The 27,171-nt window shown below is 33.5% G+C and overlaps 3 protein-coding genes across 9 annotated transcripts in view; 2 read left to right on the top strand and 1 right to left on the bottom strand.

Annotated features, from left to right (window-relative positions):
• Positions 1 to 27,171, bottom strand: part of LOC143259846 (RYamide receptor) — a 284,265-nt gene that overhangs the window by 82,224 nt on the left and 174,870 nt on the right. The window lies entirely within an intron of this gene.
• Positions 953 to 14,381, top strand: LOC143259826 (uncharacterized). The gene is made up of 4 exons (XM_076523521.1): positions 953 to 1,056; positions 8,171 to 8,327; positions 8,415 to 8,590; positions 12,312 to 14,381. Exons 1-4 carry the CDS (start codon positions 953 to 955, stop codon positions 12,316 to 12,318), a joined length of 444 nt encoding a protein of 147 aa, XP_076379636.1. The 3' UTR covers positions 12,319 to 14,381.
• LOC117225237 (lipase member H-A) lies at positions 17,554 to 26,902 on the top strand. 2 transcript variants are annotated; one of them, XM_033478608.2, is made up of 7 exons: positions 17,554 to 17,706; positions 17,997 to 18,096; positions 23,804 to 23,943; positions 24,103 to 24,345; positions 24,467 to 24,649; positions 24,716 to 24,884; positions 26,528 to 26,902. In XM_033478608.2, the coding sequence occupies exons 1-7, from the start codon at positions 17,655 to 17,657 to the stop codon at positions 26,631 to 26,633; spliced, it is 993 nt and encodes a 330-aa protein (XP_033334499.2). In that variant the 5' UTR covers positions 17,554 to 17,654; the 3' UTR covers positions 26,634 to 26,902. The 2 variants fall into 2 exon arrangements, with proteins under 2 accessions (XP_033334499.2, XP_076379737.1); XM_076523622.1 differs by having other exon boundaries at positions 17,571 to 17,745.

Genomic DNA, 27,171 nt, shown 5'->3' on the forward strand with positions numbered 1-27,171 from the left:
AAATATTTGCGTGAAAACTGTGTTTTCTGTTTGTCCTTTCGTCACACTTAAATTTTCTGGTAATACACGTTACCTTAACGATTTATCTCGAATACGATTGTTGCTATTTCGTTTTATCTTATTTCATTAATTTGTCAATGTATTTTTTAAATCATTTTTGATTTCGTCGAATATGGTTGATTGCTATGAATAAATAATTGAAGTGTGTTGCGTAACAATGAACGAATGCCAGAAAGGAAGCTATTTTTGATGAAACTATGATTCTACATCGTCAAGTGACATAAATGTAACATAAGGCGTATTTAATTAAATAATTTTCGTATTTTAATAGCAACATTGACCTCTCCAATTGATATTTTATTTCAGAAACATTATAGTGTTTGTTATTGTGGAAATATAGCGTATTGATTTTCTTAGAATGAGGACATAATCTTTTTTCGGAAGAATGATTTTATATACACATGCAAAATCCAATCATTAATAGCGATGTTAAGTAAGATCAGTTTTTACAAGTTACTTACGAATTTCTGAGAGCTTTCAGTTGTTTACTTGGTCGGTTAATGACGCAGTATAATGTTGACATGTTATTATAGTACTTATTACAAACTTTACATATAATACCTTTTACACACTGATTTCTTAGTAACTACCTGAAAGTTAACCCTTAGCAGACGAAAGGCGACTCTCGGTCGCCACGGCGTTTCGCGCGGCTGGACGAGTGGCGAGTGAAAGACGACAGTCAGTCAGATTTCATTATCTCTAACCGAGGGTAATGCACTATTGGTTCTTGGAAACGTTCCTTCGTTGTTGTTATCCTTTCATACGAAGTGTGAAAAGACACATTATATCAGGGATAAGATAAATATTAATTAATAAAAAGTTTTTCTAAGACTTCGGCACTGACAATGGCTCGAGCATCCGAATTTACACACTGGCAGATTCAAATACGGGAATGGCAGAACAGGAATCCCCTTATACTTATACAAAACCCAATGCTGTTATAAATTATACCAAATTCTTGGGCGGCGTTGATATAGCAGATCAACATTGTTCAACGTAGTGTTTCATGAGAAAGTGAAGTGGTGGCGCAAATTATTTTTCTGGGAACTGGAAATTTGTTTAATCAATTCGTACATTCTCTACAAACATGTAAAAAGGCAGATAAACGAACAGGCAGTTACACATTTGAACTTTCACAAAATTTTTGTCAACCACGAGATAGATCTTCAAGTTCGACGTCCAACTCTAACAAAATTCTTCTAAACGGGAACCTGCATGTAATTGTTACTGGCACAAAGAAAGATTGCAAAGTTTGTTCCAGTCGAAACAAACCAGGGGGAAGACATGAGACGACCTATTTCTGTAATACATGTCCAGATAAACCAAGAATGCATCTTGATCAATGTTTTATAAATTATCACACCAAACGAAACTACAAATCACAATTTTTGTCAAATTATATTCATAAAAGTGTGAATATAGATAAACTAACGAAATATAACGTTTTTGTAAGATAATTTATATGTCTGGTACAATGAGATCATCTTATTGTACCAGATCATGATTGTAATTAATCCAGATTCAAGTCGATAGAAAATTTGAAAGGAGTAAATTTTTTTTCTGCGTCTACTAGTTTTCTTTTTCATATAAATGTTTATGTACTTGGATGTATACATATGTATAGATGGTGCGAAACTTTCTTCGGTGCGCAAACAGTGAGTGCAATTATCAGTCTGCGATACATGACCACCCAATTTTTGCTTGCATTTTACCATGATCTGAACAATTTTGCTATTAGCTACACTGTTAATCAGAAAGAATCTCGCAATTAGATGTTCCGAGCAAACATATTGCAATCGCTGAACTGCACTGATTTAATGTGTGAGCATTTTCTAGTGCTTCCTGGGATTGATTTCACGTCTTTTGACTGTTCCGTTCAAGTACGATTTTGCTATACCATTCGTTAAAAATAATATAATCACATTTTATTTCGAACAAGAACATTTATCATACGATTTACATTATATTTTTAATTGCAATTAAAAGAGAAGTGTTCCATGAACATGAAGCATAATTTAGGAAAAACCTATAATGAACTAGGGCAAGTTAATTGTATACGAATATAAGGTATATTCGCTCAAAATGTTCCCATAATGGACAAACAAACGGTTCGAAACTGTATTTTATTTTAATTATTACAGATCATGATTCAATTATTAAGACAAATAATAAATATTCACGTGACAGTGGAATTCAATACGCATTTCATATTAATAATTTATTTCACGAAGTTTTTAATTAAATCGTACAATTAAATTCACTTCATTACGGATAACCAATATTGTACAACACGTCACGTATTATCGATAATTTCTATTGGCTCGCGCAATTAGTGAGGGAACGATACGTAAACGAAATATTAGCGTAATATTTTAAAGTAATGTTCCCCGTATGAGCGATGCATTTAAACAGCTTATCTTCAACAAGCCTCAACTTGACTGATGTAAATAAACCTGTTCTGGTAGAATCACCAATGCCTTAATTATTCGTAAATAGTACGCAAATGTCGTAATATATTATTCGAATGGGAGAATAACAGATAGTAGCCCGTTTGGAAGATATACATGAATCATTTATGCATTTGATATGCGTCTATATGATTTGGCTTAAACTGTTTAAAGTCACGCAGATTTGATTACATATCATTTTTGCACCTTTTACTACAATAAATTATTATAAATTCACGGTTAGAATTATAGTAATTTATATAATAAATTTCATGGTACTATACTTTTTATTTAAGAGGCAATCAAACCGCGAGAAAGAAATCGTAGAAGAACTTGTGAAAGAGCATTATAAAGAGGAGACTTTCCTTTATAAAAGGAAAAGATTTATAAAAATTTTGGTAAAACAGAAATATTGAAATTTTCAAACAACTCTACAATCAAATAACTCATTAAATATTTGTTGTACGAAAAAATGTTTTAGATAGAAGTTGCATGGTTTATATGGGGACATATAATATTCTAACTAGTTTTATGTTATTTTGCTTTCTTATGAAGATATGAAGGTCACCTTCAATTTTTTAAATGGGATAGTTAATATTTCTTTCCGAATTCTCATAAAGCGTTGTGTGAATTCTACATAAAAAGTATTACACCAAATGGAGTCTAAGATATATAGTTACTGAGATATTAACGAAATAAGTTTTATTTTAAGCGATGTTCGAACTGCTCTCCATTACAATCACGTAATCTTAATATTAGAGAACGAGTAACATTATCAAGAGTTTCTGCTGTTTTTACAGGACATTCATACGTTGTTGCATATGTTGTTACTTATGTAGCATCTAGTACAGTGTTTTGCAATATTCATCGGCCGTTCGTAAACAAAGTCACGTTGCGTTAACAGTTACGTTGATCTATGGTCATACCTAATAGATGTAATGTACTTTCGCTAATATCTCAGCAACTATTATATATCTTAGACCACATTTGGTGTAATACTTTTTTATATAAAATTCAACGCTTTATCCGAATCCTGGAAGAAATATTAATTACTCCATTTAAAATATTGGAGGGAACCTTCATATCTTGGTAAAAAGCAAAATAATATAAAACTAATTAGAATTAGGGAGAGTTCGCTCTTCTAAATGAGCATAGGTAGGATGTTGTAACATTTATTTACACAACGTTACGGGAGTTCAAATATCAATAACTTTGCGGTTATGTATTTTGTGATACTTTTACACGCATTCTACTAATACATAAAATCGAGTATAATTGTATAGCTATCTAAACTTGCCAATTTTCATATTGATTTTCAAAACAGCTACAAAATTCTTACAGTAGAGTACATATGATGTACTGTGGTAGAAAGTCGCGCATACTTCGTGCTAGTCAACTAACCGATGTGTGATTCCTTATTATGTTTCAACTGACACCAGCACATTGCATAGCTTTTCCATAGAAAGGGGATACTGTTTTGCCACATATCGGCTGAATAAAAAAGCATGGGAGAGATCTACCATAGGTTGCTAATTCTTGCAAATATTTAAAATGCAAGAAGACAACAATAAAAAATTTTGTTTGCTCTAAATAATTCAACTCCTGAAAATTTTGTTGAACAATATTTAAATTTCGTAAAAAATGAAATAAGTAAGATGATTATCCTGCCTTAGTGTGTTAACAAGCTTGCGGTTGCTTTGGGGTCCTTTCCTGCTATAATCAACTCGTTCGGGTAATGATATTGGCTTTTGTTATGCCTTCATTTCTATGTTATCTTCGCTTTAAGACGAGATGCTTGAGATGAAGGATTATCAAATTGCTCTGGATGACGTTGCAAATATTTAATTGAAGTAAATGTTTTCAGCATTAATTGTAAGGAACAGAGATCAAATAAATGTCTTAAAGGTTTCTTTGAAAAATTGTTTGTACCTTGAACTCTTCTTCTTCTACAGCCAATGACGAACGTGTACAATTTCGAGAAGTCATCAAAATTTCGAGTGTTGTGTAAAACAAGTAGAATTTGATTTATAATTTAAGATTGCAATAATATATTTAACGATGCTATTAACATAATGACGTTCAGATATGTATTTACAACACACATCGTGAAGACGATAAACCGATAAACAACGTGTTTGCTCTAAATAATTCAGTTTCTCTACCTTTCACCATAAACCGCTTTTCTTGTGATAAAAGTGACACTGCAAAATGAGAATGCAATCCCAGAAAATTTTGTTGTATAATATTTGAATTTCATAATGATTTGTATTATTTGTATAAATAAAAAAAAATAAAAGAGAAATAGTCTCAAGTGTTTATATTTAAGTTTGGTTTTCACCCTTTCTTTTTTTCTCTATTTTCTTTTTTTCGTCTTTCTTTCTTTTTTTGTTCTTGTATTTCGTCTGTCCCCGCGTGATTGTTACTGCTATCATATTACTACTCTCTCTCTCTCTCTCTTTCTCTCTCTCATTGTAATAAACTGTTCATCCCGTTGATATTATTATTATTACTATTATTATTATTATTATAAATAATTAATACTGCTTATAATTTGAATTATAAGAATCCTGGCTTACCGAGTGTGATACTGCTATAAAATAAGATAATACTTGTCTTGATGTAGAATAATAATTTTAATTATAGAAAAATATAAATAGCAGGGGGGCATATTCCAATCTTTTTCATATTAACGCTGTTGGGAACTGCTAATAACATGTTGCTGCTGTACCTGCTATACCTGCTGCTGTATCCGTGAGCATCTTGAAATCACAAGTACCATAAAAAAACTACAAGACAATGCAGAAGCATCAAATTTTTGTTAAACGTTGAACATTCTATTACAATTATTTTGAATATTATAATATAATATTATAACATAAAAATAACTGAGTAAAATAATGCGTGCTAGGAGAAATTAATTTATTAACGCTATCCGGAAGCACGAAAGTTTTTCTCCTATTAGCCTGAGTACTGCTGACTGATGACAACTTTATACGTTTTTATTGGATTCAATGAAAAATTGCTGGTCACAGGTGCCAGTTCCTGCGCGAAGCACTCAGCCGACGATATATTCTTTCGCGTGACATAATGAATGATATTACTAGTCGTAAAACGCTCTATTACCACTTGCAGTCTTTCGTAGGATTTCATTTGCCATATCTACATTTGCAAAAGGTTCACTTGCATTCTAAGCTGATTACGTTTCTATGCAACTGGTTAAACTTTTGAAAATTACCGTGAACGATGCAAATGTAGTTGGAGTAACATACCGAAGGGTCAATATTATACAGGGTGTTCCTGAATGATATGTACAGGGAGCAAAAAATTATTTGTCGCGATCATAATAGCGGAATTCTATATTTCTAGATCGGTGGAGATCTGTTAAAGAAACTTCGCGCTAACTGACCATGACCTTGAAAATCAAGATCTAATTTTTTTGCTGTATCATATGGTACTCGCCAGGAGGAACAATAGTCTCAAAAGAACCATAGTCACAAGTCAACCTTTTACATAGAAAACGGTATTAAAAACGACATAAAAATCATGTCATGACCACTAGACCCAAAATTGTGGTAGAACAGGAGAAAGGGTAACACTTTTTCATTTAAGGCTTTGTTTTCGAGAAAACTGAGTTGGGAGATGTGTCGAGTCTACATGGCTTTGTAATATGACGAAAAGTAGAATTGGTATGTCATGGTCAGAAGTATTACAGAAAGAGCGTCGCACATCTGCGAGCATTTGGGGTGTTACAGTAGCACAAACTTGTCGGATTCTTTCTTCCATGTCGTTACAACACGTTTATTGATACCAAATGCCAGCATGTTTATGTCATGTTCCTTTCGATAGACATCACGCTTTTTGGTATAACGTTTTGATATGGAGTATGGAGCTCTGTTAGAGTTTTCATAATCGAATTAATAAATGTCTTGAAGAGTCAATGGAAATAATTTTGAACATTTATTACAATAAATATTTCATTGTTAATGTTTCTGTTGTAGTTATTTCATTGTGCGTGCCCATGTCTACAAATTTCTTTATTTCTCGTAGTCAAGGTCACATGAAGATCATGGTATTATAGGTTATTCAATTCGTCTTGATCTTAGCTATCATAATATAATGATAGAAATATGTAATCCCATTTGAAAAAACATCAAACAACATTTTGACCTTGAAATCTCAAAAAATATGACCTTTACAAAAAAATGATTTCCACCACAACAACATATACCTTACACTAAGATACATGTATAGGGTAGAATGTGAATATGGCAATCATTCAAATGATTATAGATTTCTGATTAATGATTGCAGATTACAAGCGTTATGCAAATCTACTACAATAGATTACTCCCTATGATTATTACAAGATTAATGATTATGACTATTATGATTACTTTCAGTAATCAATTACTGTAATCATCAAAATATAGTTGATTAATGCCCAACTCTGTTATGCGTATAACGCTCAAAATATATCACCTTCTCATTACATAAAAAGTTTTTTATTAATTTTGTTATTGTAATTTGTTGATATATAATTAATGAGTAAAATTTTGAATAAACATTTTCTTTTTTAAATTTTACTTCAAAGAGAAGTAATTAATTTTTTCCAACTTTCCATGTAATTATTCTTGATTTGCCATGCATAAGCAATAAAGTGACAAAAATATTGTTCAAATAAAAGTTTCTCTTTCTTTATATGATAATAAATTGTTACAAAAACTTGATAAGAAAATCTTCTCTTCATAAAACATTTAAGATTATCTAAACTTTTTAGCAATTAATACATCATCATATGAGCTAGCAGTATTTTTGGAAAGAATTTTAGGTCTTATTAATTTTTCCCCAGATTCTACTTTAGAACCTAAACTGTTCCTCGTGTGGATGACTTGACTCCGTCTGGCACGATTTCTTTTGATATTTTACCGACATCGGATGGGAAACGAACTGGCATAGCTTTTCAAGTGGAACTGTACCCTTCTCAAATAACACTGAAGAGATATGAAATGCTTCGAACTTGTTTGGCTTTGCCTACTCCCCTTCCCGATTTGCCTGCGCCGACGCGCGACGCAGTAGAAATGCGGATATTACCAGGTTGGCTCATTTCGCTGGCCAGAGTCACGCGGAAGAGCCAAATGGCAAAAGTCAACTCGATGGAAATGAGCCTTAAGAAAACACTGTCATATGCTCATGGCTATTTTCTTTCGTACGTATTGATTGAAAATCGGAAATACACTTGCCGACAAAAGTTAAAAAGCCTGTTACACAGATGCATATTTTTAGGGGTAGTATACCTTCTTAACACAGGATGAAAATTTGTATTGTATCGACGAAAATAGTAATCTTATTTTTTAATAATTTTCTAATTTTTATTTTACCTTCCCTTAATTAAAAAAAATTCTTTTATTTCCATTAAATTTTTGATTTGTCGTTTACACTAATTAAGTAAAATAATATCACAAAGTAATTAATGTATATATACGGCACTATAATATGTCTTTTCAATATGAAGGTTTTCAAATAAGTATATTGAATCGAAAGTAAATAACGTGGCAACTTACGAATTGTATTGCGAAATTTAGATTTGTTCCTGAATAATCGTGCGAAGAAGTGATCTCTTCTTTGAAGTGCAGAAGTTTCAATTAAATTGTCGGCGAGTGAAGTGTGGAGGGTAGACAATTAGGAACATCACATTCTAGAACACGAGATGTAGTACTCATTATATTTGTAGTTGTGTCAAGATTCGCTTCGTCTTCGCGTGATGCACTCCATGTCGCGGTTTGCATTAGACGGATAAAACTGTGCACGGATAACGCGAAAGTAACAACGTAATCCGATTTCCATTTTCGACATTGTTTCAGATTATGTTCTAAATTTCGACTACAATATCCTATCAATGGTTTACAGGGATGTGATATTACGGTTCTACACGATTACGTGCTGGCTTATGATGTAGCTGGTGTTTTACGTGGTGGTACACAAGACTTGATGATGGCTGGAATGACGCACCGGATTTTCTTTCGGTGCTCAAATTGTCGGTATAGTTGCATACAACTTACCATTCACAACCTAAAATATAATTGGTATGTACAAATATAGTTACGGTGCAGCAAGTAATTGGTTAAATTACATCCGTAAGTGCCCAATATAGTAAATATCAAAATTTATTTATGGACTGGTGGAAAAAATGATAAGACACCTCAAGACTTTTGGGTATGAATATCTCTATTTTGTACATATACGCAGAAAATGAATAAGGTAATAAACTAAAGTAGAAAAAATAAGGTAATAGTTTTGACATTATACAGGGTGTCCCACAATTATTTTAACAGCCGAAAATGAGGGGTAGCTGAGGTCATTTGAAGTAACTTTTTCCTTTGCGAAAATGCAATCCGCGGCTTCGTTTGCGAGTTATTAACGAAAAACACTGGCCAATGAGACGAATTGGCGCGAACCATATGGTTATCGATCGGCCGAGCGGCACGTGCGTTTACCGCTGAGTTTGACAGTTGAAGGAGGGACTGTGTGCGGCGTCCGAATCAATGAACAAGTCACGGAGCATGAACTTTTGATATTTTTTTTTACCACGTGACAGTGATAATTTCAAGAAAAACGCTATTCATCCTTATTTCAGAACGTCTGAAGAATGTTTACTAAATTTTCGGTCCCGAAATAATATGTAGTTTAACCGTGACAACCGTTTTAATTTTCTCACGTGTACCGTATGAAATTTGTATGCGATATGTACAGTGAAAATTAACAATAAGCAACCCAGTCGAAGTACATAAATGATATTTGAATTTAAATAATTCCGTGTCCGAACAGAATTCAACGAACGATGCGCAAAGCTAATTTAATAAATAATAATCGCGTTAAAGGACATAAGGGATATGTTTGTTAGAGAAATATGAAGAATATTATCAATAAGAAACTCACCCATTTAGTTGTAAAATCCACTTCATGTATCCGACGGCAACGAACAGAAGGATGTCTCCGGACAGGCAATTTCAACGTTTACTTTCACTGCATTATCACTAAACACTGATCACTTATCAATAATATTTATGGACGAACTTCCCTTTGTTAATATGTATAGCTCTGAAAAGAGCAGATATTTTTATGCGACGCGTTCGAAGTTCTCACTGTTAACGACACGTATGTACCACGTTGTCGAGACGAACTGCAGAAGACTGGCACGATGGCCGACATTGTTTCGTTTTCCTACGAGCGAATTTGAACTGTTTCCCATCGAACGCGAACATTGTCAGCCATCGTGCTAGTCTTCCGCAGTTCATCCCGTCAACGCGGTATGTTTTCTTAACGATATGAACTTCGAACGCGTCGCATAAAACAATCGGCTCTTTTCAGGGCCATACATATTAACCCAGGAAAGTTGGTCCATAAATATTATTGATAAGTGATCAGTGTTTAGTGATAATGCAGTGAAAGTAAACGTTGAAATTGCTTGCCCGGAGATATCCTTCTGTTCGTCGCTGTCGGATAGAGATCAGCTGTGCAGTTCATCATACATTGTACGAGGTCCATGCACTATCCTCCTGCACACATTTCCGTGCATGAAGTGGATTTACAACTAAATGGATGAGTTTCTTATTGATAATATTCTTCATATTTCTCTAACAAACATATCCCTTATGTCCTTTAACGCGATTATTATTTATTAAATTAGCTTTGCGCATCGTTCGTTGAATTCTGTTCGGACACGGAATTATTTAAATTCAAATATCATTTATGTACTTCGACTGGGTTGCTTATTGTTAATCTTCACTGTACATATCGCATACAAATTTCATACGGTACACGTGAGAAAATTAAAACGGTTGTCACGGTTAAACTACATATTATTTCGGGACCGAAAATTTTGTAAACATTCTTCAGACGTTCTGAAATAAGGATGAATAGCGTTTTTCTTGAAATTATCACTGTCACGTGGTAAAAAAAAATATCAAAAGTTCATGCTCCGTGACTTGTTCATTGATTCGGACGCCGCACACAGACCCTCCTTCAACTGTCAAACTCAGCGGTAAACGCACGTGCCGCTCGGCCGATCGATAACCATATGGTTCGCGCCAATTCGTCTCATTGGCCAGTGTTTTTCGTTAATAACTTGCAAACGAAGCCGCGGATTGTATTTTCGCAAAGGAAAAAGTTACTTCAAATGACCTCAGCTACCCCTCATTTTCGGCTGTTAAAATAATTGTGGGACACCCTGTATATAAAGAAATTAAATAAATCGTTCGACACATTTATTATTTATATAAAAGAACATGAAATTTTGTGTGGGTAAAATGATAAGGCATTTGAATATGAAATAACAAATGGATTATCCTTTATGTTGTACCACTTCAGCCATTCTTCTTGGTTATTTAATCTCTCTTGGTTATTAACATCTATACAGATATTTTATATACTTTTAATTTAAGCTTTTCCAAGCTTCTAAAATTCCAGATTTTAATTCGGATACTCTATTATACTGCTTTCCACCTTCATATAATGATCGGCTGAGATTTCTCCAAACATTCTCGATAATACTTAGGTCGGGAGACCTTGCTGGCCAATGTAAAACCTTTACATTTTCCATTTTAAAGTAATTTTTTACTATGCAAGTGGTATGCATAGCTGCATTATCTTGCTGAAATATATATTTCGTCTCAGAAATTCTACGAGCGTAAGTCTCTATCTGTTTCTTAATTAAATTTAAGTAAACGGTACTATTATCATACAGCCTTGAATAAATTTTATTTCCGTCTTTCTTCTATAGCCGATAGCTGCCCACATCATTACTGTACCATTACCACCACCACATTGTCGGCAACTTAATACACTTTACTCCTTTCTTAAATCGTGTAAATAGTATTTATGTTAATTTGATCCATCCAAATTCAGTTTTTTTTACCTATAAATATAATATGTTTCCACTGCTTTTTCCATTGAATATACTGTGACTTAATCACCGACAAAATGTGGTGATGGTAGAGTAATGATAAGAGCAGGTATCGTCTATAGGTGAAAGATGGAAATAAAATTTATTCAAGGTAGTATGAATAGTTCTGTCTACTTAAATTTAATGAAGGAAGAGATAGAGATTTAGAAGAAAACTATTATCTTATTTTGTTGTGTATTCATTTTTCACGTATATGTACAAATAATTGTTTATACCCAAAAAATCTTGAGGTATCTTATTATTTTGTTCATCAGTGTGTTACTCTTTACCTAGTTGTACCTATTATTTACATAATATCAACAAACAGAATACAAATGTAACCTATTTTCGCTACTTTTAACGACAAGCTTGCAATATTCGTGTGTATGATGTTATTCTTAATTCAATTTATTTAACCCAGTTTTTGTGATAGAAAGTTTATGTATTTTAGAAAGTTTATATTTTGCGTCGATCATGAAGTTCCAATTTCGTGGTACACATTTCTTTTTCCATTCTTCTGATAATGCATTTGATATACAAGCTTGAAGTGATACTTGACTACACTGAATTTTACTTCAGGTGTATTATTTTAACGATTAGAGATCAATTTGTTGTTAGCTTGAAGAATTTTTCTGTTAATAAACGAAACGCAACCATGATTTTAGTCTTCACAAAATGGAAGTTTACATTAAAATCCATACTCTCGTTAGAATGAATACTCTTTAATTACTAGTTGCATTACTCAGAAGCTCGATTGTAAATAATTAATCGAATAAATATTCAATTCGAATATCGAGAACTGCAGAGGTTTGTCCGCTTAAACAATTTCGAAATTATGGTCAGCATAGTTTTCTTTGTTACAGCTTATGATCCTGCAGGACCTCTTTACGACTAACTAGAACAGAGCTGTTTAACAGCTTGCCCGCACGGGCAGCGTTTCAGCCCAGGGAAAACACCGATTGGCGGATTCTAGCTTTGCCCTTAGTCCATGGTTTTGCCTTTGCCCGCAGCAAAGCTTGTTGGACAGCTATGATGTACAGACTCCGCCGTCTGCTTCTGACACGGTCTGTGTCAAGCGCATACATAATGATAGGGGAATGCATGGAACCAATATTTCATGCGGTCTATTCAAATGATGGATTCTTTCTCTCACAACTATGATGAGCCCAACATATTACAGATTAGACAATTAACACTTTCAGAATGAATGTTAATAATAATATTAAAACAAGTAACATTCACTTTATTGCTATTTACTACTATTGTTTTGTTATGATTCTTGACTTTCGGTCTAGGATGACTTCCGGTTACAACTATCCTCTGATTATGTAAACAGGATATCCCAAAGTTATGGTATTTCCGGGAAATAAAGGGTTCATGAGGTTATTTGGAGTAACTTTTTTTTAGCGAAAATGCAATCTGCGACTTCGTTTACGAGTTATTAACGAAAAACAGTGACCAATGAGAGGCGAGATCAGCTGGCGCGGGACGGCCGAGCCAATAAACGGAACAGGTTTTCGTTAGTTCGTTGGTTCGGCCACCTGGCGCTAGCTGAGCTCACTTCTCATTTTCGTTAATAGCTCGTTAAGGATGCCTCGGAGAAAATTTTTTTAAAGGAAAAAGTTATTTGATATGATCTCAGGAACCCCTCATTTTCCGGAAGTACCATAATTTTGGGTCACCCTGTATAACAAAAGATCGAGATGTATTCAGTTTTTCTATTATTCAAGTCCTTGAGAAGCGCTAACTATTAAATATTTTCCAAATATTGACCGTTTTAATCCAACTTAATTAAATTAATGAATTTAATTGCCATTCCTATTATTACAATGTATTATATAAACGATGAAATGAACTCTGTTAGCTTCTTATTTACGATGTGTTTATTTGTATTGTAACGTATTTATGGTTATTTTGCTAACAAAATAACGTTCTTACCTATACTGGGTATCTCACCAAACTCGAGCATCTAAAATATCTCGCTTATTTTTTACGATAGAAAAAGTAGCAAATGTTATGATTGACAAGGTTTGTTCAAGGTTACGTGGAGGTCATAACATTATAGATCGTTGAACTCATTTTAACCTCGACTATCATACAGCGGTGGTAAAAATATATCAATTCATTTAAAAACTTCGATGACCTTAAAATCTCAAAAGATATAACCTTGAACAAATTCTTTTGCCCATCATAATATGTTCATAAGAAACAAGCAAGGTATTTTAGATGTCCGAGTTAGGTGAGACACTCCGTATAACGAATATTATGATGAACATTCTCTTTTCACAGATCTTGGGCTAATTTGCAGTCATTTTAGAGGTGAGGCTGTTGCGGAACAAACGTTGATTGATCCAGATAGTCTGTTGGCTATAAAATGTGATAGCTGGATTGATCTTAAGACTGTAAAATGTAGCTTTTCCGACATAAGTACGATCGAAATTAATGCACCATTCGATGTGTTAGTATAATGTTTTTTAACTTGCCTCCTCCAAACAAGCAAGCATTAAGCGGACAAGCATTAAAAATTGACACAACATTTTATAATATCCTGTTTTTCGGTGTTTTTAATTCTATAACGTAGACCTAAACATACTATATGGATGACATATTATATGTAATCACTGTTTATGTTATATAATACGTAATTAACTGCGTTGTCGAATATAATGCGTAGTAATTAATTCTCTCGTGAATGAGTAAAACACACGACGATACAGATATTATGTAGTCTGTAATTGCATTAATACATAACTTTGATTGATGTGCGTAACGCATATGTTCATACGTAGGTTTCTTATTAGATTTTATGTTAAATAAATAATTATAAATAGAAATAATGTTTGATACAAGTGTAAGAATCGATATTAGAAAATTGACATGTTAGAAAATTGACCGTGTACAAGAATTAAATATTTTTCATTTAGATACATTAATATATGTGTATGGTTTATATTCAATTTCCTATGCGTGTACTGAAACCTGACTTTCATTGTTCTTAGTGCTGACAAATCATTTCTGCAGACAAGCAAATTCAATCGTTAAGAAATTAAGCTGTTTCTGCAAATATAAATTTGCGATTTTATTATAAAGACATTAACATTTTTCCAGACGAAAAATATAATAAACTAAAAAAAGTTGCTCGCGTAAAATAATTATTATCATAGTAGATCAAAGTATGTAATGCTTCCATTTTTAATATAAATTTTTTGGTTATGGTTTTGTTCGACTTCAAGTAGTAGTATTTAAGATAGATGCATAAACATCCGAAGTTTTATGACGACAGCTTTAATCGCAGCTGAATCTTATTTATGAGATTGCAATTAAGAAAATTTGTCTTTTAGAGACGTTGTTTACGAATAGATTAACGTCTGCAATGCTGAACAACTTATATCGAAACTGGACTCGAACGGAAAAACACCGATGCATTAACCTGATTACTTTGAAGGGTCAGATTTTGCAAATGTCCAGAATTTAGTGCACGGTATACGTTACATAGTACAACCATAATACGTCCAAAAAAATTTGTATTAAAATATGAGACAATATAATTTTATAATAGCCTTGATACATTATAAAATGGAACAGCTTTACAAAATTCTTAATTCTATCCAGAGTTGTGCAGTATTTTTTTTTTTTTACTTAAGGATTTATAATTACAAAGTTATTATGAGTTATGAATTATAATTACAAATTATAATTCAATCACATTGTAATTCGTAATTCGGATCTCCATTCAATTAAATTACAAATGTATTTTAAATTTAATTGAAATTACAATTGCAAAATACTGAGCGATTGAATTACATTAATTTCGAATTACGATGTAATCAAATGAAGATTACGAATTACAATGTAATTGAATGAAAATTACGAATTAAAAAATAATAAATTAAAGGGTAATAAAATGTCCTGCGAAAGGGACAAAGCATGAGTACGTGAAAAAAAAAACGTAAATATGTATATCTCACTTCTTCGAAGTTTTGAATTGTAATTTGAAGAATTGTATCTCTATTACATTGCATTTCAGTTGCACTGTATTTGAATTACACACGTGATTCAAATAATTAGCAGTTGAATGCATTGGAAGGTTTGAATTATGTAACTGAAATTCGATCGCTTCTTGAGCTTTAATGCATTTCGAAGTGGAAAAGGTGAACCATGGTCAGACACATAAAGAAATTCCTATTCATTCTCAGTAATAGTCGACAAGATTCCAAATAAGATTTTCTGAAAACTACATGGATTTAATTAACTTTTGCAAAAAGTGTTTATACTTGTATTAACAGTTCTATTTATTACAGGTAATACTCACATAATACATAATAATACATACATACATTCAGCTATACGATACAGCTATATTTCGTTCTAATACCGTTTCAGCAATTGAAATTGTTAACAGAAAGATAATGTTAAAGAATGTTTAGTGGATGAAGATATGTTATGGAAAAGAAAACGTTTTCATTTAATGGTGCTTGATACTGATGACGAAGAGAACATTATTAATTATAAAAACATAATAGTACGTTTTTTAGTATTTGGAACCTAACCCCTTGCTCGTATAAATTTTTTGCTTGGTGTAACAAGGATTAACATAACACATGTCATTTTTCTGGAATCTAATAGTCGCGGTTCTTCGGGAGTTTCTTGTGAGTGATAACATTGACCATCGAGGTGACAGCAAAGACCTTCGTAAAATATTGCATTATCTCGAAATATCAAGAAACATTGAATCGCCAAGGTAATAGGCAAGCATTTGTTCCATTTCTTTAATATACACGTATTATACTGTTCCCGGATAATCTGCTCTTTTACTCTTTTAACTTTCGTTAGAATTTGAGCGGTAAATCGTCTAACGTAATCAGTTTAGATTACTTCATAGTTGGTAGATTATTTGGAAGAGTTATTACGAAAAGTTTCCTTTTACTTTTACAAAAGTTTTTTCCTTGCACAAACTTTAAAAATTTGTTTAATATGTTTGCATAAACTTAAAGGCGATAATTATAATTTTATGCGAATGAAAGTGTCACACAACTGTGCTTTCCATCATTTTTAGATGACAGTTTTATGAAAGTGCAATATTTTATAGTTTATGATATTATAAGACAGTACAACTTATTCCATTAGTAATTTTTATAATATATATACAGTGGACCACAAAAGTATTCGCTCATCTTTTAAAACGCAATAACTTTTTGAGAAGTGAACTAAATGACTCGCATTTTTTTAGATGACAGAGGGACTAGTCTATTAGACGATGGCTAAAAAACTTTTTTTAAATTTTGCCATTACTTGGAATGAAAAGAAAAAATTAAAAACCTTCGTTTTTTAATTTTTTTATCTGAGCCTATAACGAAAATTTAAAAAATGTCTTCCGTAGATCTCGGTAATTTATATGCATGTTGAAAATTTTATCGAAATCGGTTCACGTTGTTACGAGTTAGGATAAATTAAAGATCGCAAAAATCGCAGTTTTACCACGATTTTTACCCAAAACTCTAAGAAATCTGCAGTTTTTAAAATCCTTCAACGCCTGTATCTCGGCTTTGGTTTAACCGATTTCGATCAAATTTTCAGCGCGTATGTAAGTTATTGAGATCTGCAAAAGGCATTTTTTAAATTATCGTTATAGGCTCAGATAAAAAAGTTAAAAAACGAAGGTTTTTAATTTTTTCTTTTCATTCCAAGTAATGGCAAAATTAAAAAAAAGTTTTTTAGCCATCGTCTTATTAGACTAGTCTATTAGACTAGTCTTATTAGACTAGACATCGTCTATTGACTAGTCCCTCTGTCATCTAAAAAAAATGCAAGTCATTTAGTTAGTAAAGTGAGCGAATACTTCTGTGACTCATTGTATGTCATAAGTATAACGTCATAAATGTTTGGAATATGTTTCACATTACTTGTTTCATGTGAGAAGGTGATAGTTTTAAATAAATGGTTTTGTTTGACATGTAGAAATGAACGATCTGTCATAACAATGATTGCATTCATAAAAATATATTACATTTTTCGAATATTATAATTCTTGCGTCCTTCTGAACCTCGGTATATAACGTCATTGATGTGTGAATATGCAACGCTCGGACGACAGATAATACCAATGTAATATATAATGCCGCGATGCATATTTGACCAAATTGGTTGACACAGTTCCAGCGTGCGGCGATCGGGTTAAACACGCGGGTTTTACTGTTATCCTCAAAATGGCAAAACATTGGTACTTCGCATTTGTTCTCTGCTGCTGTTTTCTAGAATGTGTGTATCCTAATCCGTTCAAAACATCAAATTCTCAAGGTACGAATCTACGACTGTGTTTTTTTTCAAAATTCAAGTCATTTGGATCAGATTTAAGAAAGTTATTCCGTTTGGAAAGGTGTCAACACGCTTCTTGACGTGACTGGCTATAAACATTGTAACAAAACAACCAATTAAAGTGAATTAGTTCTATCTATTTTTAATTTTTATATTTAAAAGATTGTTTTAAAGAACAAATGTTTGCAATACTCTATTCTACTAACAATAATTGTAATTTGCTTCGTCCGCAGCTACGACTTTGACCACGACTTCTTATCCTAATCCCTTGACAATAATCGAAGACTGGTTATGGCCTCTCAATACCATTAACCTACGCCTTTACTTCAAGAGGTAGGTTATGTGTCAGTATATGAAAGTAAACACAAGCAACAGAGACTTTTGTTGATCATTCCTATGTGGACGGCGTGAAGGTTGCTAGTATGGAACAGCTGATTTCAAAAGTTTCTTGCTTCGAATTGCTGGCGAGATTATTTTTTGCTTCTACGAAACTGACATGCCTAATCACTGTTCGACAAATTGAAACATTTTTCCTGTTTTTCAATAGTCACTGTGTGATCCTTCACTCCCCAAACAAGAATCCGGAAGCCGAATTGCTGTAGTTTTCGAAAAACACAAGCTTTTGTAAAAATTTAGAATTTTCGACAAAAATGAGGTAGTTCATGAAATATAAAAACATTAGGAAGTTCTAATAGATCTTGAAAGATAGAGGAGAGTTCCCCGAATATACTGGCATACAACTTATTAATTATTTTTGATCCTAAATAGCTATAAATTAATATCAAAGTTTAAAAAAGTGCCGACGTGCGTAATTTCTCCGTACTATTTTTGTATTTATACAAAAAATTCATCATCTAGCACGGAAATTCTACCCAGGAGCGGATTCTATAGACATTTCTGAAGACGATACTGCCCAGTAGAAGTGTCGGAACGATTCACATTTCGAGCAGGCCGTAAAAATATTCGTCGGTAACGTATGCACGACGTTTTGCCGCCATGTGCTCCGCAGCTCGCTTCTCTCGACTTGGCAGGGCCGTATCTATGCGTAATCAACATCGATCCAATGGGATCCAATGGGACACCCAGTTTGTGTAAATAATATTTGAATTTCTTTTAGTACTTCAGTGATCTGTCTGTTTTTCATATATTTCTACAGATACTAATCATCAAAGTGTGAAATACCTTTTAATCGATTTCGATTAACAAAAATTCCATTGAAAATTGTTGTATAGTTGAAAGTTTAGTATCAAAAGCAAGAAATGATAAAAGGGAGAAAAATAGAAAAAATTTGTATTAAATTTAAAGTTACTTGTAGCATGCTGACGCAAAAATAGTCAAGATTATGGTTATGTTATTATTAAGGTCATATCAAGGTTATGTCAAAAGTCCTTTTGTTCTGCTTCTCGTTTGTGCCTTGCAAAAAATTTAATAAAAACGGTTTTTTACTTTCTTTCTTTTTCTTATTTTTGGCGATTAGTATCCAGAAAAAAAAGACAGAACACTGATGTATCCATCGGGGTTGATTACATATAGCTTCGGCCCTGTCGATTCGAGAGAAACGAGCTGCGGAGTGTATTAACGAAAAACACTGACGCGAGGCAGCTCAGCCAATGAGCGGAACTGGGCTTCGTGCGCTCATTGGCTAGGCCTCCTCGCGCCAGCCGAAGTAGCCTCTTATTGGTCAGTGTTTTTCGTTAATAACTCGTAAACAAAGCCGCGGATTGCATTTTCGCTAAGGAAAAAGTTACTTCAAATGACCTCAGGTACCATCCATTTCCGGAATGCGAGACATGTTTGAGACACCCTGTATATATGTTAGAAAATCAGTAAAGAATTATTATAAAACATCCGAGCCTCTCGTTCATGAAAGGTTCCTGTTGTAAGTGCCGAGAGTTCGATCACACGGTCATCTGACCAGAAGGCATCGCCTTCCCCACTCCGTGGCCAGATCCTTCGGGAACGAAGTCCCAATTTGTTGGCAAAGCGGGCTACTTGCCTTCTTCAAACATAAATTGTCTCACTCGACGACCTTTGACACCCGATAGTCGGAAGACTCTACGTCGTCTCCAACCGTCGCCACAGTGGTCGATTTTCATACAAAAAGCGAAAAAAACATATAACAACTAAAATTATATATTTAAGCTCTACTTTTTCATTTTATATTACTAGTATATATATTTGGGTTTTTGTTGGGATAGAATAATAAAAACAAAATGTAGTGTTTTAATTGTTTATAAATAAATTTTTTAAGAATGCAATTTTTGTTTTCAATTCAATTCAGTTCAATGGAACATCTCCATTTTCATGTTATGGACATTGTTCCGAAACCAGTATTTCGATTGTTTCTTTGAGAAATGGTTTCGGTTTCTTGATCGTTCTTTTCCTCATACTCGACATGAACGAGTCGGATGTTAGCAAAAGTCTGCATATAATAAGAAAAAAATTTATAATTATTCTCATTAGTTTTAAAAGAGGGCGAACAGTTGAAATATTGATATTTTACTCAACCTATTGAAAACATCTCGCGTAACTCGGTAGCCGATAGGTATCACGGTGTTTCGTGGCACGTACCATTTTAGCATCATTATTAAGTGATTTCTCCAATAGCAGTTAATAGCAGCCAATTTTTATTTTGTGATTATTATTTTGTGATTTAAGATATCACTCGTCAAAATGCGATCAAAACGAACATTGAACTCCATCGAATTCATGATTAAAAAATGAAATGAAAATGTAAACTATTCAATTGAACGTAACTCAAAAAATGTGAGAGATAAAAAAAGTGTCCTGTGACATAATTTAAGTACATACTAAATACATTAAATTCTGTAAAAATTATTTATTTTCAAAGAACAAAATAATTACAAACGATGATATAAATTTAGGATGATTTGGTGATAGGCTATTTTGAAGTCATGTAGCAGTGTCCAAAATGAACAAATGGTAAATAAGATCATAGTAAATAATAAGCCATATGTTTAATTGACTACTAATGAATAAATTGTGCATTATGGGGATATATTTTTAAAACAGACTTTTTTTCACTTGTTGTATGGAAACCGACCACTTGTGCATTGTCCGTCGACAGGTCTGTTTAGATTCACTCATTCCTGAGGTCACGTCCATCTCAAGACCCTATCTTAAAACTGTCAAAGACTGTCCGTCATTCTTTTCGAACTCTCTCTTTCTAAAAAATACGATGCTGTTAACATATATAGTTGCCCACAAAAGTATTCGTACACAAGAACGAAATTTGTTCAATACAATTTTATTAGTATGTACATAACGTTCTTTTAGAATGTGTTTACACATTCAATTAAAGAACATTTCTTAGTCTTCAAAACTGTATAGGAATAAATAAACACGAACCTTTTTTCTTTACATATTTCGTACACTTATTAATAGTACGAATTTGAAGACTATTAATACTTTGTAGGGTTAAAATTTAATTACTTATATCTCCCCATTTAGATTTTAAAATGTTATTTGATTCATCCCGGTTCGAACTTCTTGTTTATACATTTTTTAATACTTCTACGTTTTCGGCCCAATTCTTCCCACAGATGTTCAATTGGATCGAGATCTAGAGACTGAGGAGATGTTGCTATCACATGGGGAATATTATAGATAAGCCACTGTTGTACTAAGTACAATTTATGTTTAGGATTATTATCTTGAAGTAATCATTATTTTGAAGGATCATTATCTAAAAGTTGTAGTTATTCAAAATTCCAAATTTCTCGGAACTAATTTTTAAGTTATCTTTAAGCATATTTTTAGATAAACAAATTTATTCATAATATCATCAATTATGTGCAAATTGTTCGTCTCCTTTGCATTCATGCAAGCCCATACCATTATTGATCTACCATCACCTTTCACACTCGCTCGCAAATTCTTCTTATTAAAGACAGTTCCTGATCTTCTCCATACCTTTTTCGTCACAAAATATAGTTTTTCGCAAAAACGACGTGGATTTACCGACATAAGTTTTTGTAAATTGCAATTGTTTTTACGATTAGTTTCACTCACGAATAGCTTACGTTTTGCGGTACGTGCATGAAAATTATTTCAATGTATTGTGTACGACGTATTGTTTCAGCATGCACATAAATTCCATCGAATTCTCGTAATTCTGTTGCAATTCTTCTTGCATTTGTAGTTGGTTCCGCTTTTATTTTTCTTAATATAAAATTTCCTTCCTTAGTTCCTAACTTCTTGGATCTTCTCGTACGCAGCTTATTAACAACACATCCTTCTTCTTTATATTTTCATACAATGTATTATATCGTGGAATGTTATTTCAATGTTATTTCTTAAATAAATTAATAATAATTTCCCGCTTTTCAATAGTCGTTTCTCTTTGTTTTTGATTGCGACTCATATTTGTAAACTAATTCTGTAATTGAATTTATTGCACTCGTTGTTAGCAGACTACTAAGGCATTCTACGATGAATATTCAGAATTCAAATGTTTTAGTTTGTCATTTGTTTCAATAATAGAGCTTTTACGTATCTTATCTCGCAACTGTACGAAGACTTTTGTGATCCGATATTTGTACCATAGGTAATAATTATGCTCTATTTACTTAAAGAAAAAAGGTTCATGTTTATTTATTCCTATACAGTTTTAAAGACTAAGAAATGTTTTTTAATTACATGTAAACATATTCTGAATTTTACAATGACATAATTTTATTCTGGTGTACGAACACTTTTGTCGTTCAAGCTCATTTAAACGTCTCCAAGATTTATCTAGTCCGAGTATTTCCTCGAATTGTACGTAAACATCATGCGAACTCACAATAATGATCGTTTTCTCTTATGTTTACATAAGTAAATTTCTAGCGTATTACAATCGCATTCGGAAGTATCAGTATCATCGTAACATGCATTACATGTTCTTAGTTTCGCTAGTGATTAAATTTACTGTGGGGTGAGGATCGGTTGAAATAACGGAGTCTCCGATATAATAAAAAGAAACTAAAAGAAAATGTTTATTCGGCAAAGGAAATTCGTGTATTATTTTATACGTTTACAATTCGGCTGCCTCATGCTTTCTCACTCACGCACTCTCGTCCATGCTCTCTCACTCGTATTCTTCGCTCGTTCGTAGAATTTTGTAGCATTCACGCATGTACACGCATACACGCACTCATTCGTCCATCAAATCCTACATTACTATGGCTCATTATGCGCCTATCGAATTATGCTCATTATGCTTCTGGTCCTGGGAGAATGCCGACATAATTACCAGGAAAGCATGCATGATTGCATGATTGTATCGCGATAGATTTCTAGGACATCAGCATTCTAGTGATATTGTGATTCGAAATTGTGTATGTGGAATTCGTCGAGGATAATTACATCGACGCTAACACAGGCAGCTGTCAGAAGTTACACAGATTGTTACACCCGGAACAGTGACTAACAATCCTCACATCAGCACCCGACAGAAAGAAAATGATTACAGCGTACCACAGTCTACTGCATGTTATTTCTTGATGAGATTTGGTACAGTGATATATAGTTTTTGAGATAATTAATGTTAAAGCTGCTAATAAAATGCCAGAAAGACGCGCTGGATTACGGCGCGGGGGTTCAGGTAGGCCGAATTGAACCTTCCACTTTTTCCCACTGACTAATATTTCTAGTGCTGTGCTGGTGTGGTAACGTTTCGCTCGCGTTACTTGTAATGGTTCGGCTCCGGCCAAAGATGCCCGAATTTGGACATCGTATACCGATTCACACCGTGAGTACGCTCTCACATTCAGCTGGAGTCGAACCGTTCCGCGTAGGGATGTCGATTTTGAACAGGTATATATATAGGTATTGAACAGGTTTATATATATATATAGGTTTTGAGCAGGCATATATATAGGATTATAAATAAATATACAGGTGATTTTGAACAGGTATATATATAGGTATTGAACAGGTTTATATATATAGGTTTTGAACAGGCATATATATAGGATTATAAATAAATATACAGGTGTATTTATACATAAAATTGCAAGAAATAAATATTTCTTTGTAGCAACTACACGTATAAAGAGGTCAACTCTAGAAATTCAACACACCTTCTGCAGTACATGGACTTGACCAAGTGTACAGTATTGCATTGCCATGGTTATCGGAATACGGCAGACAGTCCAAATGTCGTGGCCATAACAGAAGGTACGCCATTATTTACCTCCAAGAAACGACATATTTTTCTATATTTCCCGATTTGCACGTAAAATATTGCAAGGCGTAATCCCGGTTACGTATAGCTATTGCAATAGCTATACAACAAACAGCAACCCAGCTAATGTTGTATTTTCGAACACGTTGCAGCCTACTTAGACGGTTACGACTGCAATATTATAGTCGCAGATTACAGATATGTTACATACAGATTTTATATATCCGCGGTTTCGCTGATCGAGGCCGTAGCTGTGGTTCTAATTGAAAGTATCGAGCTGTTGGTAGCGAATGGGATGAACAGTGAAACGTTCGTGCTCAGTGGACATTCTATGGGTAGTCAAATAATTGGCGACATTGCACGCAATCTGTCTTTCACAGTCTCACAGATAATGGGTATGTAGAGACCTAAGCATTTCGCAATCATATCTACTGTTGAGGTTAACATTTGTGGTTTACTTGAGGCTAATACGTTAGTTTATTAAGCTTGTAAGTAGTCGACTATTACTTCTTCTAGCAATGGACCCAGCTGGTCCTCTTTTCGGGTTTCCCGAGCGTACGATAAGTGCTGCAGATGCGCGCTGTGTTAAATGCATTCACTCTGACATGGGCTATGCCGGCACTATTGTGCCCTGTGGTCATCAAGACTATTATCCGAACGGTGGACGTAGAATGCAACCAGGTTGCCCAATAACAGAAGGTATGTAAACTTAATCGTTAAAATCATTTGCTACTTTATTTTAATACTACCGAAATATTTCAACAGACCTTCTAGACATGTGCAGCCATATTAGGGCTGGGGATTTTATTCGAGAATCTGCATTACACCCGAACAGCGTTCTTGGTATACGATGCAATAGTTGGGAAGATTTTATAGCTGGGAACTGTGATAAGTCTGCTATAATTCCGATGAGCCAGAATGGACCTTGTAACATGTTAGTATAATGTCCTCTAATTTCGAATTGTATCGTTAGGTATTTTCAACGTGAGCAAACTTTAGGAATTAAATTCAATCTTATAAATGCCATATATCATTTTGTAATGTCTATTGAAACATAAATGTTATAAATGCCTTGCTCACTAATTAATTAATATTGTTCGAACAATTACGTAAACGTTTACCGCGTTAAGGTGTGTTACGGAGTCACGCAAATCCGATCAGCAACAGGTGGGTGGAAATGTACTAGGCTGCTTATGATAAATCACTAGTAATAACACGTAATATCAGGCTTGTTCCTTGATCGTTAACTGTTAAAAAAATGTTATGCTACATCGAAAGGCTCGCTAATAATGATCATTTACCGAATCAAAACATTAAATATTCTTTGTTTTCTTGCATACCAATCGTTCCACTCCATGTTGAATTTTGCAACAGTAAATGATAATTTCGAAGTAAGCGTGTATCTGACTCTTGCAGTCGTAAATTTGGAGAAATTGTAGTTAACTATAAAAATAAATTAAAACCTGTATGTTATAAATTTAGCAAGAACACAAGATATTCAATTGTTCATCATCAACGAGAAGCTCAATGGTTGCTCTTGCTTGGCCCTCTTTAACTTTCCACTTCTTGCTCGGTTGTGCTAGGGTTTCCTTATTTATTATGTCCCATAGCCCTTCATTTGTCAAGAGCAGCTCTATTTTGAACTTCCACGCGTGATAATCCTTATTACTTAATTTGGTCACCGTGGTGCGTGGTATATTGGCTCAAATGTTCCTTACAACTACGTTTTCTTATTCAAGCATTAACTTTTTTAATTTGTCACCTCTTTATCTCACCTCTCTCGTATCTCTTCTTCCCATTGGAGAGAATTTACTTAACATGCAACCGTCAGACTTGGAACTCTATTTGTTTTTTATCTGTGTCGTCCTCTACACATCAGATGATCATCCCATCTACTAAATTACTAATAGATTACGTCATTGCATCACATGAGACTGTTCTTTCTTACACTCTACTTTTGACTAAAAAGAAACTAAAAAAACGGGACTGAAACCACCTTTTCTAATAGCAAACAGAACTGTAAACCACAATATCCGATATACTGTTTAGTTTTCAGTTTAAACACGAAATCTAAAACGTGACATTCAATATACCAAATCGAATATTTTTTGGTTGAAGAACAAAGACCAAACTGTTATTTTTTACTGTTTAGTTTTTGGGGAAATTGTCATAAGAATTTATGTGTTCAAGTTTCCGCCACCTGTTGCTGCACGATCTACGATCTATGTATATGTCATATCAACATATATGTATGTAGAATATACATATGACAGACCATTCTACATACGTATGTCCTCAAGAACATCAATACTGTACATAAAGATGCACAGCAACTTGTTGATTTACTTTCAGCACAAGAAGAAAACACACTTAATGAACGCACTTTAATGATTTAATTATTTCCTTAAAGTTGCTTACAGACATCTTATTTCACTATAAACGAAAGTACGTGGTCAATGTTAATCAAACTTCTGAGATGTTTCTATACTTCTATGACTGCAACAATTGTGTCGTGTATTTTGTTCTGTATCACAGAGATACTTGTATATTAATATATATTTTTCTTATTTTTTTCAGTACTGGTAAATTCTATTTCCAATCAAACGCGAATTGTCCTCTTGGGAGAGGTATGCTGGGAACAGTTTACAAACCATTGCTTAGCGTAATCAACGAAGGCCATTAATGACACTTTTGTTGAATCCGTTCGTGTATGTGTGTATGCGAGGGGCCGGAGTGTGAGACAATACATGTCAATACATTTCGGAGTGGTTCGTAAGCCAAAAAATTAAACACGTATGATAAGATTAACACAATCATCAAAATAGTAACATAAATAATCTACGACTATTACATGAGTAATAGTCGCTAATAACCAACGCTGCTATATATAATGCTGCTCAAATCTTACATCATAAAAAGAGAAACAGAATAATATAGAATACAAAAAATGCATTTTCACCTGTGTGTTTCAAACCAATTGTAAATTATGTAATATGATTCACATTACATATCATGGTTCCACTTATTAAGAAATTATATCCAGAGTTGTTTCGGTATAATTTAGTCCCTATGACCATGCGTGAAATTCTCGGAAATCGAAAGGTGTAGAATTATTTGCGAGATATGCAAAATATTTCATTACCTCGTTTAGTATTTATTCAAAATCCTTGCAAAACTCTTTCATCCCGGCTATAGAGGCCAATAACTGGCCACGTTAATAT

The sequence above is a fragment of the Megalopta genalis genome, chromosome 7, assembly GCF_051020955.1.
Source record: "Megalopta genalis isolate 19385.01 chromosome 7, iyMegGena1_principal, whole genome shotgun sequence".
NCBI lineage: Eukaryota > Metazoa > Arthropoda > Insecta > Hymenoptera > Halictidae > Megalopta > Megalopta genalis.